At 45.3% G+C, this 15,661-nt stretch overlaps 1 protein-coding gene across 1 annotated transcript; it reads right to left on the reverse strand.

Moving 5' to 3' along the window:
• Positions 1–2,281: 2,281 nt before the first annotated feature.
• LOC110143036 (short palate, lung and nasal epithelium carcinoma-associated protein 2A-like) lies at positions 2,282–15,235 on the reverse strand. Its single transcript, XM_070464737.1, has 7 exons — positions 15,075–15,235; positions 11,721–11,881; positions 9,996–10,110; positions 6,757–6,864; positions 5,592–5,744; positions 3,153–3,234; positions 2,282–2,305 (listed from the first exon to the last, which is right to left on the reverse strand). Exons 1-7 carry the CDS (start codon positions 15,233–15,235, stop codon positions 2,282–2,284), a joined length of 804 nt encoding a protein of 267 aa, XP_070320838.1.
• Between the last annotated feature and the right edge of the window lie 426 nt (positions 15,236–15,661).

Consider the following 15,661-nt stretch of genomic DNA (forward strand, 5'->3'; position numbering starts at 1 on the left):
AAGATTGGTGTCTCCTGCAGAAGGGTCCTATGAGGAGGTCATGAGTTCAGGTGTGCTGGTGAAGGCAGCCCTCCAACATGGCGGTGGTGTTAGCAGAAGCATAATGAGGCTGTCTCCAGTGAACCTGGATCACCTTCTTGCCCATTGGGTCTCAGTGATCCTATTTTTAAGACACAGAAGTGGGGCTGGATAATCCCAAAGTTCCCTTCCAGCTACAGATCCACATCACTGCTGCCCTAATTGCCCATACCTCGCCTTCCCTGAAATCCCAGTGGAAGGAATGCAACGGCCACACAGGAGGTGCAGAAATGGCTTTTTATTGCTGGGGGTGGAGGGTGATGAGCATAGGATGTCCTGACTGTGAGAGAGTATCTGTCCTTTGACTGGGTTCTGTTGTCACTCCTGGGGGATGGTGGCAGCACCGATCGTCCCAGAGGGAGACGGTACAGAGATTCAGTCACGTCCCGGGAACCAATCTGGAAGGAGACCCGGTGTGAGGCATGGACACCCCGGGGCCCTTACTGGCTGCTGTGTTCACCAGACACAGCAGCAGGAGTGCTTCCCTCAAACCCTGTGAGCTCTGAGGCTTGGGAGGGACTGGCACCTGTGGTTTGGGGTCTTTCTCTGGCACCTGGCACTGACCCCTCCTCATCCCCTCACCCTCCCACCCCCTCACTTTAGCAACAGTGACCAATGTGGAAAGACTAAGCAAGGCCCAGAGGAGCCAGGGTTCAGGGTTCAGTGTATGATCAGGATCAGGGATCAGACTGAGATACAGGTCGGCGCTCTATCCATGACCAGTGTCAGGGCTCAGTCATCAAGTGGAGTGAAAGCTATGTCCGACTGTGTTCTGAACTCAGTCAGGGAGAAGAATCAAGTGCAGTCTGGATGTGTGATTAAGGGTCAGGACTTGGTCTGTGACTGAGATCAGGGCTCAGTCTGCTACTAGAGAAAGAAGAGAAGCCAAGCTTTGCTTCTGCTTCTCCACAGGCCCCTCTGTGTGTGTGTGTGTGTGTGTGTGTGTGTGTGTGTGTGTGTGAGTGTTTATCCTATCTCAGCCCAGGGCCCAGCGCCTGGCCCTCACCAGCAGGCAGGCATCACAGAGATTTTCCTCATCGGTGCTCTTTACTTTGTCTCTGGGATTTCATGCAGTTCATCTGAAAGAACAAATCAGTAGCAGTTCTCAGGTTGTAGCACTGGAAGCTGAATAGAAATCAGACACTAAAGGCTGAAACCATCCAGTGGGTCAGACTTGAAAGCCATGGACCTCTTACACGTCCCTCCATCTCTGAGCCTCAGTTACTTCATCTATAAAATGGGTATGATGACATTACCCATCCCCCTGGGGTCATTCCAAAAATCCAGTGAGATAGTATATAAGAAGCACAGAGCGATGGCCCAGTGAAATGGGTCTGTGGCTATTTTCTAGAAAAACTGCCTCCAGGACCCTGACACTGTTACTCACCCCACTTCTGTTGCCCCCCAGCCCTCGCAACCCCAGTCTTGCCAGGGACCCAGGTCAAGAAGAGCTTCCAGGGGTTGGAGGTGAAGCCATAGCTCCTCATAAGAAACAAAAGGTAAGGGCCGGTGTTGATTAACAATGCCTACTTGATATTAAGCTCTTTCTGCTTTTTCTTTAAATCCACTCATCAGCTCGGCAGTGTTAACAATTTCCTTTCACTTGGGAGGAACCCAAGGCTCAGAGAGGTGGAGCCACTTGACCCCCACCCGACAGTTGCTAAGAAAACATCCAGGATTTGAACCTAGATCTGGCCAGTCCTCTTTCTCACTACATTCTGGGCAGCAGGTTCTCCCAGTGTGACAAAGGAGGGATAGAAGCTCTCAGAGGCCCAAGAGGCCATCGGTCTGCAGGGAGGTCTCCGGCCACACTTTCCAGACTTGCTCACCACGAAGGGTCCTAAACTTCTCCAGGGTGCCCTGACAAGACCTGCTGGTGCAGCAGGCATAGAGCAGTGTGCCCTCCCCTGTAAGGATGCATAGGGAGCCTCCTCCCCGCTTCCCCAGGCTGTGACTTACCAATGCGGTTCTTAACATAATCCACATCCAGGCTTCCAAGGAAACTGCGGACTCGTGGGCACACCTGAGGTTTGCAAGGAGCCAGGGAAAGAGAGAGACACAAGAGAGAGAAATGGAGAGAGGGAAGGAAAGAAAGTGGTTGGGAGGTGAGGAGGGAGAGGAGAGTTGGGAGAAGGAAGAGGACTAGTTATTACCTGCTGTGAGCTCCCTGCCTGCCACCCACAGAGATGCAGTACTGGGGGCCTCAGAACTTCTGACCCTTAGGGCTCTAGAACAGTGGAAACCTATAAGGTCCAAATCTGAGAACCAGATGGCACTAGGGTCCTAAAACTTCAGAACATTAGAATCCTAGAACCTTGGAGAATCTAGACTTTTAACATTGCCGAACACTATGCCCTTAGAAGCCTTGACCACTGGACTCTGAAACTTTATAGAGTTCAATGGGGCCCTGGGAACCACAGAGAAGTGTTTTTTTTTGTTTTCCACAATTTTGTGTGTCTACAATTCCCTGAGGATGTTGTTAAAATGCAGATTACTGAGCAACAGATCTGGGGTATTATCTGAGTCTCTATTATCCATTTCTAATGAGTGCCCATGAGAGGTCAGTGCTGCTGATCTGAGGAACACACTTTGAGTGTGACTCAAGCTCAATAAAACACAGAACAACATGGAGGACTTTTTAAAAATAAAGCCAGAGTCCCAGCCCCCTACCAGAGTTGAGTAATATAGAATCTTTCGAATTTCAGGCAGATGGTACATATGGTTTTCTCATATGATGCGTATGAATCTGAACTACAGTATGTACAGTCTTTTTTTTTATTGAAATGAATTAAAATTGTGTTGAATGAAGACAGACATTAGCTATAAGGCCTACTGGCAGTCCATGGGTATTTTAAATGGTTCAAGTGTGGGACCCAGTGATTTCAGCTCATGTTGGGCCCCTGTTCACCTCCTCCCCAGGCCAGGCTGAGTGAAGTGGGACAGGTAGCAATTGATTGCCCCAAGGAAGTTGGCCCCTCAGAAAAGGAAGGTGTCCAGAGAGTACAGTCCAGCCAGGGAAAGTCACACCTGCCCCCACCAGGCCTGGCTCTGCACCCCAGGAGTGGGGGACTCACCTCATAATGCGTTACCAGGGACAACGCCTCATTCACGAGGTTGATTACAAAGTCCAACATCTCGTCGAACAGTTTAATGCGCCTGGAGAAGAGAGGAAACTGATAAAGGTCGGTGAAGTTGGCAGAGCAGCCAAGCAAGAGCAGTGGGAAGAGGGCAGAAGTGGTGAAGCACCTTGAAACCAGGTGACTTGGGCCTCTACCCAGGGGGATCACTACTTAGAACCCCATGGTTGACCAGCAGCCCACCTCAATAGCTCATGACAGTCTCATCGCAACCCTAACCTCATTGACCCATCCATCCATCCATCGATCCATCCATCCATCCTTCCATCCACCCATCCAACTATTCTTCTATCCATCCATCCATTTGTCCATTCATTTGTACATCCATTCTTCTATCCATCCATCCATCCTTCTACCCATTCATCCATCCATCCATTCGTGCATCTAATCATCCATTCATTCATCAACACATATTTAGAGAGCACCAACTATGTGCTCAAAAGCAGGACTGATTGGTGACACATTGATGAACAAAGCCCAAGCAACTCCTAATTTGGTACCTGAATACTGGGTTGGATAAAAGTTTCAATTGGAGTTTTCTGCAAGATCTTATGGAAAAAACCAAAAGACTTTTTGGCCAACTTAATTTTAATGCATTTTCCTAAGACTGACTCCTTCCCACCTTCAGCTCTCTGCCTAAGTGTCACCTCCTCAGGGCAGTCCTTGTAACTGTTTGCTAAGGCGGGGCTTCTGTCATAGCACCTATGTTAGGTGTGCTGTTCTGCCCAGGGATGATGGCAATTCGAACATTTTCCATGTGTGTTCTTTACTGCTGGGCTGAATTCTGCCCTGTCTGTCATTCCCTCCAGAGACTAAGCTCCATGAGAACAAGCACCTTGCCAGCAGTCACCAGTACTTTCTCCTGAGCTCAGAATGGTGCCTGCCTGTATGGAGCAGCTGCTCCACATGTTTTTGGCTGAAGGAATAAATGAAGTAAACATACAATTGAATATTTAATGACAACTTGTGACAAGTATTGAGAAGGGCAAAAGTAGAATCCTATGAGAGAGGAGAGAGGAGAGGAACCTTGTTTTAGACCCTAAACGATGAGACATACATGGAAATGGGATGCAGGAAAGGTGTCCTAGGTGCCTGAGCAGCCCATGCACAGGTCTTGAGTGGAAGGAGTTTGTCTGAGGCTCAGAGCAAAAGCTAGTGGGTCTAGGGCAGAGTGGGCAAGGTGTGGATCCAAATCAGGTAGAGCCTAGATGACGCTGGGAGGGCCTGAGTTTGCATCCGAAGTGGATAGAAAAGCCCCCTGAGAGTTTGAAGCAGCAGAGTGGAATGTCATTTTACAGATACGGACACTGAGACCCGGAAGGCAGGATGGTTTCCCTGGCAATATAGGCTAGGCAGTGTCCAGTAGGGCTCAGATGTTTGGGCTTACACCTCAGTCTTTCCAAGTGCCGGTAGGCTGCAGACTTATCCTATCTTTTGTTTTGGGGGTCTGCAGGCAAACCTGTGATCAGATACCTGTTGGGCAGGATGAACTGACCTCTGCTCACGACTCAGCCTTGTTACCTGCCAAGGCCAACCTGCCCCAGCCTTCAGCTTCCAGACTAGTTTTCTCTCCCAGCCAGGACCAGGATCAGCCTTTCTCCTTCCACCCTCTTCCTGGGCTAAACATGTTTTTCAAGCACACAGTTTAAGATGTAGATTTGGTGGGTTACCAGAGATCAGTGATTTAAATGGAGAGGACTCAGTTTTCAAGATGCCATTTTTGGGAATTTTCCAGTGGGTAGAGGATGGTTTTGGGGACAGTCTGAAATTAGAGCCCACAGCAGGCATTTACTATTCCTCTTGCCCTCTCCTAACAAGAGGCAGGAAAGTAAACACAGTGAATCATTATTATTATTATTGAGGGACACTATGTAATATGAGACCAGTCAGTTCTTCAAGTAGATGTAACAATGCTAAATGTGCATGCATCTAACAAGAGAACTTCAAAAAACATGAAGCTAAAACAGATAAAGCTGAAAGGTGAAATACAGCAATTCACAGTTATGGTTGGAGAGATAACACTCCAGTCTCAGTAAGGGAACAAACAAAGACACTGAAAGTCAGCATGGATATTATTATTACTGAGAGCTTAGTATGTGCCAGGCTGTATGGTAAACACTTCCATTTTCTCATTTGGCTAACACAGTAGCCTATGAGTTAGGTGTTCTTACCATCTTTCATTTACAGATGTGGAAACTGAAGCATCTAGATGCTCAATTGATTACAAAACCACAAGTTAGTAGAAAAGCTAACTTGATTCCAAAGTCTAACCTCTTTTTTTTCATATTCCGTTCCCTCCCAGGTAAGGAATAGGGCTGAAATTATGAGTCCCAACTCCTCTGACATCCCCACTCTGCTGAAATGTGTGCACCTGACCTGCCCAGCACGCTGAGAGAGATGCTGTGTTGATCACTCCTGCATTCTTCCACGACCACCTTGGAGTCACCAGTGTCTTCATCAGTTTCAACGCCAACACAAAACTGTAGGACCAAGTTGAGGGCCAAGTCGACAATCTTACCCAACACAGGCCTGCAGGGAGATAGGTTCACAATGAACAGAGGTGGAGAAGTCTCTTCACATTGCCCACTTTAATCTCTCTCTGTGTGGACATTATATGGGATGTCTATTGACAAGGACAGGCCTGGTGTGCTGCGGTCCATGGGGTCACAAAGGTTGGATAGACTTAGTTGCTGAATGACAAGTGGACAATGTTAATACTATCTGTTTTCTTTATGGAATTTACATTCTTACATTAAGAATTTCTTCTCCTGGCCACAAGGGTTTGGCTCATGTGAAATTTATATAGAGTATCACACCAATGATTAAAATAAAAATGAGTTAACATTTCCTAAGAAAATACTATGTTAGGTATTTCCAAAAATGCGTATTTTACCTGGATTAATCCATTTAATCTCTACAGCAATACCATTTCTAAAAGTACTATCACTATCTCTGTTTTCAGAATGAGGAAGCACGTGGTGTAGAGAATTTAAGTAACTATCTCAGGATCTCAAACTAATGAATGATGAAGTCATAGTGCACTTTAATTTATAAAGACTCCTACATGTCCTACATTTCCTATCTCTCTGTATCTTCAAAGTAATTAAAAGGCCTAGAAAGTATATTTTCCATATAATTTCCACATGCTCTTCATTACATACTGTACACTGCTATATGGCCTATACTGGTCACTGCCATTTAATGAGAATCTTGAGAGACAAAATGATGCTGGGGTAAACTTTGCCAAAGAGTTATAAGTGATCATGTCTTCTCAATTCTCAAATTTTATAATTAGAAAAGTGTTAAGATTTTGCAAATGTATTTCATGGAGGGATTTTTTAAAAGCGAGATTTGGTTATAGGAAAAGTCTGGTAGAGCATTTTAAAGGTTAGGATTCTAGACTTGCAAAGACCTTCTTATTTTATAGATTGAGAGACTAAGGTAGCAGGGTAGAAATTGCCTGATTTCAAACTGGGGATCTATCAGTGCAGCCATACTATGCACTGCAAGTCCCAAATGTCAAGTTCCAAGACATACTCACAAGTTCACGTTGACTTCGGCAGTGATGGGGACTTTCACTATAGCACCTTTGCCATCAGAAGTCTCTTTGAATGTGATATCCAGGATGTGCAGGTTACTGATTTTCAACCTGTGCAAAAATCACAATTCACCCTGTCATTCCTGTTGACAGTCATTGCTGGGCTCTTGTCTATGCCAGCATTGTGCTGAGCATTTGAGCCTCATAGACCTTGCCTTTGGTCTCATGGGAGTCCTGCTCAGGGGTTGGATTCTCTCCCTGGATGGCATGGCAGACTGACGATCAGACAGCTGTGATTTCCCTCAAGACTCCAAGGGTGAATATGTGTCAGAGTCAGAATTTGTTCTTTTTTATTAGATTGATATCTAGTTGCTTTACAATGTTATGCTAGGTTCAGGTGTGGGGCTTCCACGGTGGCTCAGAGGGTAAAGAATCTGCCTGCAATGCAGGAGACCCGGGTTTGATCCCTGGGTTGGGAAGATCCCTAGAGAAGGAAATGGCAACCCACTCCAGTATTCTTGCCTGGAGAATTTCATGGACAGAGGAGCCTGGTGGGCTATAGTCTGTGGGGTCACAAAGAGTCAGACACGACTGAGTGACTAACACTTTCACTTTTCATTAGGTTCAGGCGTACAACAAAGTGATTCAGATATAAATATAGATGTATTTTTATTTCAGATTCTTTTCCCTTATAAGTTATTACAAAATATTGAGTATAGTTCCCTGTGCTATATAGTAGGTCCTTGTTGGTTATCTATTTTATATATAGTAGTGTGTATATATTTATGCCAAACTCCTAATTTATCCTCCACACTGTTTCCCTTTTGGTAACTGTGAATTTTTTCTTTTAATTTTTTATGCACATGAGTCTTTTTGTATAAGTTTTTAGTATCATATTTTAGATTCTATGTATTAGTGGTATCTATGATATTTGTCTTTCTCTCTCTGACCTACTTCATTTAGTATGATTATCTCTACATTCATTCGGTTATTGCTGCAAACAACATTATTTCATTCCTTTTTATGCAGAGCTAGAATTAGAACCTGGAACTGCTTGATTCCCAGATTTCACGTGTGGGCCACCTACATGGTGTGAATTCTAGTTTCCTCTCTCCTGAGACCATTCATACTTTTAAATTCAGTTATATTCAGAGAAGAAAAGTCTTATTCTTGGGGAAAGGGAATTTGGGCACCGGCAAACAGGTAGAGGTAGGGTGAAGAGAATCCTCATCCTGACCCTGATATCACAGAAGAGAAAGCCTAAACCCATTAGATACCTGGACAGCCCCCACAGCCCTCTAATTTTCCCAAGTTCTGGTGGAGTTGGCCTCAGGCCACTCCTGCTCTGTAAGAACACACAAGATTATTCATCTTACCTGGTGGCTCAGTTGGTAAAGAATCTGCCTGGAATGTGGGAGACCTGGGTTCAATCCCTGGGTTGGGAAGATCCTCTGGAAGAGGGCATGGCAACCCACTCCAGTATTCTTGCCTGGAGAATCCCCATGGACAGAGGAGGCTGGCAGGCTACAGGCCATGGGGTTGCAAAAAGTGGAGAGGACGAGCGACTGAGCACAGAACAGCACAGCACTCTAAGAGGAACCCTTTGCCTACATGAGTGACTCAACCAACTACGGGCTTCCCTGGTGGCTGAGCTTGTAAAGAATCCGCCTGCAATGTGGGAGATCTGGGTTCAATTGAGCACAGAACAGCACAGCACTCTAAGAGGAACCCTTTGCCTACATGAGTGACTCAACCGACTACGGGCTTCCCTGGTGGCTGAGCTTGTAAAGAATCTGCCTGCAATGTGGGAGATCTGGGTTCAATTGAGCACAGAACAGCACAGCACTCTAAGAGGAACCCTTTGCCTACATGAGTGACTCAACCAACTACGGGCTTCCCTGGTGGCTGAGCTTGTAAAGAATCCGCCTGCAATGTGGGAGATCTGGGTTCAATCCCTGTGTTAGGATGATCCCCTGGAGAACAGAATGGCAACACACTCCAGTATTCTGGCCTGGAGAATTCCATGACCTGCATAGTCAATGGGGTCACAAAGAGTTGGACATGACTGAGCAAATTTCACTGTGTAGATCACAACAAACTGTGGAAAATACTTCAAGAGATGGGAATACCAGACCACCTGACCTGCCTCCTGAGAAATATGTATACAGGTCAAGAAGAAATAGAACCAGACATGGAGCAACAGACTGGTTCCAAATTGGGAAAGGAGTACGTCAGGAGTGTATACTGTCACCTTGGGTATTTAACTCATATGCAGAGTACATCATTTGAAATGCTGGGCTGGGAGAAGTACAAGTTGGAATCAAGATTGCCGGGAGAAATATCAATAACCTCAGATATGCAGATGACACCATCCTTATGGCAGAAAGCGAAGAAGAACTAAAGAGCTTCTTGATGAAAGTGAAAGAAGAGAGTGAAAAATCTGGCTTAAAACTCAACATTCAAAAAACAAAGATCATGGTATCTGGTCCCATCACTTCATGATAAACAGAAGGGGAAACCATGGAAACAGTGACAGACTTCATTTTTTTGGTCTCCAGAATCTCTGCGGATGGTGACTGCAGCCATGAAATTAAAAGACACTTGCACCTTGGAAGAAAAGCTATGACCAACCTAGACAGCATATTAAAAAGCAGAGACATTATTGGTTTGCTGACAGAGGTTCATCTAGTCAAAGCTGTGGCTTTTCCAGTAGTCATGTATGGGTGTGAGAGTTGGACTATAAAGAAAGCTGAGCACTGAAGAATTGATAGTTCTGTACCGTGGTGCTGCAGATGACTCTTCAGAGTCCCTTGGACTGCAAGAAGATTCAACCAGTCCATCCTAAAGGAAATCAGTCCCGAATATTCATTGGAAGGACTGATGCTGAAGCTGAAACTCCAATGCTTTGGCCACCTGAGGCAAAGAACTGACTCTGTGGAAAAGACCCTAAGGCTGGTAGATTGAAGGTACAAGGAAAGGGGGACGACAGAGGATGAGATGGTCAGATGGCATCACTGACACGATGGACATGAGTTTGAGCAAGTTCCTGGAGTTGGTGATGGACAGGGAAGCCCTGGCGTGCTGCAGTCCATGGGGTTGCAAAGAGTCGGATACGACTGAGCGACTAAACAGAACTGAGAGACTTTCACTTTCACTTTTTGTCTTTGATATTAAACTTATGTCCCCAAAGAGATGTATTCTCTTTTCTGGGAACAAAATCTCCAAATGAAGCATCAACTCACCCTGTAAGCCTGTCCACTACTTGAAAAATTCCAGAAATGAGTTGTTTCCAACAAGTTCTTAGTTTCCTCAGTCTTCTCCGGGTCTCCTCAGCAGTCTTCAATTGCCCCAAGATAGCTGCAAAAACAATCTCCACTTAGTGTGGTACACAACTTATGAAGCAGCTCCTATGCACCAGGTACTAAATGAGAATATTTGCCTATGTTATTTCATTTAATCTTTGCAACAACTGCATAAAGTAGGTATTATTAACATCTGTACTTTCAGATGAGGAAATTAAAGATCAAGAGTTTTAGAAATTGATCAAAGTCACACAGCTAGAAGACCTTGTTCTTTTTATGCTGACTTCATGCTAATACATACTCATTATTCATCAACAAAGCAATCAACCCACTGAGCAGGCAATAGGTATTGATTGCACATCAGCTTCTAGTAGTGAAGCACTAATGAGCTGCTCATACAAACAAAATAAATGTAGAATAAAATAAGAAATGGAAAATCTAGAATCAGAGAAAATATACAGATTGTCGAATAGGAGTCTCTGAATGACAATTTTGCATAAGGCCTAGAAAGGACTAACTAATAGCAGAGAACAAGAAGAGAGAATCCTAATGGACAGAGGAAAGAGGGATTTGATAGAGGAAGTGACATGGCAGATGCAGAATGGCACATTTGAAAAGTATTAAGAAAATATGTGTAGAAAATAATTCAAATGAGAAACAACAAGGCAACAACTCGCTCAAAGAAGAAGAAAAGGCTGCAAGAAAAAGTATGTAATCAAAGAACTGCAACGTGGCTCTGCAATGGACAGCACCTAGTTATAATGATGCAGCGATGGAAACTACATCTGGTCTTAGAACTTACTAGGCGACTCTGATGTATACACCTCTGGTTCTGTGTTCAGAAGCATTGCTGTTTTACTGGCAATGAAATTGGAAAGTAGGTCCCTGCTGTATCTATGAGATTGCCTAAGCCCTGGCAAGGTTTGAAGGCAGTCCTTTACAGAAGTTAGCTTCTCCTACAAAGAATGTTTAGCAATGTCCTAGTAACATTTCCAAAAAGTGAAAGGACCGAGGTCCTTCAAGAAATTAGAATGACAAGGAAATATGATTCACTAGAATGGTAGGTAAATTTAAAGCTACCTAGGCTAGGTAGAAATTCTTTTCCAGTTGGTTAATACAAATGACTAAGAAAATTGGAATGACCCAACAGAAGAATATGCTACAAATATAAATTAAATATTTAAATGACAATATATAAATTGCTAATGAATATGAAAAAAATGAGTGAATTCTTTCATAATTAGACAAATGCTGTGATGAATTATAACCTTTCATCTGTGAGACTGGAAAAAATCTCAGTTGTCCAAACCAGTGCTGTCAAGAGAGTAGAAAAAAGATACTCTCACAGATGATTGGAGAAACTATTAACATACGGGATTATTTGTCAATATGTGCTGTAAATTAAAATATGCAAGCCTTTTGAACTTTTGAAATGTCACTTTGAGGATTTTATCCTATGAATATATTAGCAAAGTTTACCATGATATAAGATGTAAAGTGATATTCAGCTAAGTATTGCCTGTTTCTAGAAAAATAATAAACAAATGAGCCAGGAATCATAAACCACCCATAAGGAGCTGCACCTGCTGGCCGCCTTTGGTAATACAGACATAGTATGTAGGAAGCAAGCTCCTAGGTGCCACTGATCATCCATTGTTGACTCACTTTCAAGTGTACTGTCAAGGTTGTCAAGTCCTTCCTCAAGACCAGATTTCAGCTTCCTCAGAACATCCTTGCCAATATTGTCAAGAAGAGACGCTGAGGTCCCGGCGAGCAGGCCGCACAAGAGAACAAGTTTCCAAAGCTGAAACATCTTGTCCTGACACCTGAATAGTCATGGGAAGAACAGGAGTGAGAATTACCCACAGGGAAATGGCATCATGGATGAGCACCTACGACTCTTACACTCAACAGTCCTTGACGACAGGTGCGGTTATCTCCTCTCTTACAGATGGGCAACCCAGGTCAAAAAGCTAGAGAAACTTGCCCAGAGATAAACAACCAGTGAATAAAGGAGCTACTGTTTGAAAAGTCACACTTGACTCCAGGTCAATTCTCTTTACTAGAGGTCCTTTGCACATGCTGGTTTCTCTGCATGGAACATTTCCCTCTTCTTTTCATTTAAAACTGAATCATTTCTTACTGACTTTCCAGCTTCAGTAGGACATCATGTCGTCTTGAACACTCCCCAGCGACTAAGTTAGGTGGACTCACTCGGCCATCTTGCTGCCTTTATTCACTGTTCAAAGTCCTGGGTCCCAATTAGTGACAATTTGGCTGCCTTTCCCACCAGGCTGTGAATTCCTTAGAGGGGGGATTGTGACGTATTTCACGATGAGTTGAATTCCCAACTCAAAGTAAAAAACTGCCGCTAGTTAAGTACAACAAAATAAAGTTTGCCAAATAAAAGTATGAACCAATAAGTGGGCAGCACATCATGACACTGCATTCATCATCAATTTGACATTTCTCCTACTTGAATCTATTTCTTAGTTTGCTCCATTCAAAACATTAGGTAATTCAAGTGGCCCCACCCCTCTGTCTTTTGTCCTTAGAGCCTTCTGAAGAGCTTCCCTGGTGCCTTCCTGAAGAGCTTCCCATGGTAAAGACTGCAGTGCATGAGACCCAGATTTGGTCCATGGGTCAGGAAGATCCCCTGGAGAAGGAAATGGCAACCCACTCCAGTATTCTTGCCTGGAGAAATCCATGGACAGAGGAGCCTGACGGGCTACAGTCCATGGGGTCGCAAAGAGTCAAACACAACTGAGTGGCTAATTTAATCCCAATGCCTCTTGTCCCCAACGCCTTCTGTAGGCCTCCATGTGGAGTGACATTAAGGGGGAAGCCCACCAGTCACAGGTTTGAAGAAAAATACTTACAAAGTCCTTGCTCCTCTGCACAGTCTCCTGGAATTCTGCTGGGTGGTGATGGCCCTTATATTGATGGTGATGGGGAGGGAGGCTGCCCCCAGAAACAAGCTCTGCGTCCAGAGCCATCCAAGGAGACTCCAATGAAAATAAGCCCTGTCCAGAGTGAACAGAGAGACTTCCAAAGCAAAGGTCAGCCAGGATGCTTGAATTGGATGGCTATGGAGAGGACTTTGTGCCAAGACTAAGAGCAGGTTCTCATGGAGCCTCCAGCTACCAACATGGTGGCCATGTGGGTGGGGGCCTGGGGCTGAAACTGTGAATGGATGAATTGGAGAATATTCTGGTAGAAGGATCCATAGTGATCATCTAGCTTAATTTTATCAGCATTTGCAAACTCAGGCTCAGAGAGGGAAAGCAGCCAGCCTGTAAGACAGAGACAGAGATGGGGCTAGACTCGCAGCCCATAGTAGCATCAGGGTCAGTGACCAGTGAAGTCGTTCTTCCCAAACCTTGCCTTGTGTCCGAGCACTCTCCATAACATCCTTCACAGTGGAACCAGCCTCGGGAAAAATACTTGCAATGACAGGTTGCTAAGGACCCACCCTCCCCATCTACCCACTCCATTGAGTCAGTAGAGTTTCTCCTGAGAGTGAATATAGTCGGCCTCTGTTTATACCCCATATACGCGGTATCCCTCTGCACACATGCCCCCACCCCCTCTACTCTCAATGCAGCTGCCAGAAGTTAAAGCTCTCACCTTAAACAAAAGTCCCCATCATGGCTCCTGTGTCATCTACTCACTGCCACCCCAAACGCACCTATACCTGTCTCTCCACGGCTCTATTGTCTTCCTTCTTTTCCAGAAAAATAGAAAATTCATTGCTGCCTTGGCCCTCTGCACCGACCATTCCCTCTTTATAGAACTCTCCTCTTAAAGCCAGTGTGGCTTGGGTCCTGCAGTTCAAACTCACAGTAAGTCCTGACTTAACACATTTATAGTTTCACATCAACTCCTCCCTTTAGGTGACAACTCCGGGGTCAACTAACCACATTGGAAACATAACAGACATCAAAGTCATAGGAGCGCTTAGAGTTCAACTTAACCTCCTTGCTGGGAAGACTGGGGAGCCTATGGTCCGGAGAAGGAGAAGGACACATCCAAAGCTACACGTGAAATGAACCCAACTTATTTTCCTCTTCCATTTCATATGTTTTAGTTCTGTTGGAGTTTTCTCTTGGGCAATATATTTTTAAAGCAAAGATTAAATACACTTATCAATAAGTTTGCTTAACGATGGATGCCTGAGCTCCTCTCTAGATACTTAGAGTCAGGGTCTGCAGGGTGGCTGACCAGAAGTGGAGGTAACTGGACTAGGGTGGCTCAAAGGTACTTTTGACCTTGAGTTCTAAGAGCTCTGATCCCAACACCATCCTCTGGAACCCCACCTCTGCCTAGACATGACCACAGAACACTAAGTGCTTATCCTGCTTCACCTTGTTTCATCTCATAAGCAACCAGGCGGGGGTGTTACTGTTCTTATTTCTTGACTGAGAGGCATAATACTCAGAAGGGGAGGATAACTTGCTCAGGGTGGAAGAGATGGGAAGGGGCAGATCTGGAGAGGGCACCCAGTTCTGCATCCTCTACCATTGAGATCAGCTGTTCCAACTCTCAGCCTCTGGGAGCAGCAGCAAGTCTCACTCTTTGGCCCCAGTAAGTCCAGGGCAGTACCTGACCATTTGCTTGGCAATGTAGGACTGTTTTCACCATTGGTGCTCATGACAACTCCCTAAGGAGGTTTGGAAAGTTCCATTTTCTGGTTGAGGTAACTGAGGTCCAGGGAAGGGAGGTGACTGCCATAGGTCTCACAAGGACAGGAACCAGCAGTTGCAATCTCAGGGAAGGACCTTTCTCTCAGATCACACTGAGGCCAACTGTTGGGGCAGGAGAGTCCTTGCACTTGAATACCCTGTTTATTCCTTGACCTCTGCTGTTTGAGTTGGTTGTAATGCCTGGTGCATCAGGCTCAGGTCAACCCGGAACTCCCAGTCCAGGAAGCACAGATGGGTGCCCATATGGCAATAGGCTGGGAGCACCAGCACAGCTCCAGGTCACCCAGGGTCAGTCTCCTCCGATCACCTACTGCACCTCAGCAGGAACCTGTAACACTTTGACGTGAGCGCGACCAGGTCAAAGTAGGGGTAGGACCAGAGGCTTGGGTAGCTAGGGTTCCTCAGGCTGAATATGATCCTGTCATCAGAGCACAGGGCAGGTGTCCAAGCCTGGGGCTGGGACACGGAGGACCCCATCCAGCCGAACCTTGGACTGATCAGCAGACTCACCTCCCAGGCTGTCTGTGCCCAGTTCTGCAAACGTCCAGGCCCTTACTCCCCTGGTTGTGGGCACAGAGCTGAGGGCTGTGCCGGAATCTTGTGAAGAGAGTTTTTCCACCTCAGGAACACAGCCCAAGGGGCCGGTGTGATATAGTGAGTCCAGACCTGGTGTTGGCCCCAGGCTACAGCTCCCTCTTGTAAAATGCGAGACAACTCCATGCCTAGTAGAAAAATGGAAATTACAATACCCCAGCTCTACTGGAAGTCTGAGCCCATCTAGCTCATGCTGTCTTTATAGCACACAAAATAAGAAATGTAGTTGCCACTGATTAAACATAAAGCATATGGGATGTTTCATCTCCTCACTTCATTCTCTCCATAACGCTGTGCAGTGGGGTCATG

The sequence above is a fragment of the Odocoileus virginianus genome, unplaced genomic scaffold (assembly GCF_023699985.2).
Source record: "Odocoileus virginianus isolate 20LAN1187 ecotype Illinois unplaced genomic scaffold, Ovbor_1.2 Unplaced_Contig_196, whole genome shotgun sequence".
Lineage (NCBI taxonomy): Eukaryota > Metazoa > Chordata > Mammalia > Artiodactyla > Cervidae > Odocoileus > Odocoileus virginianus.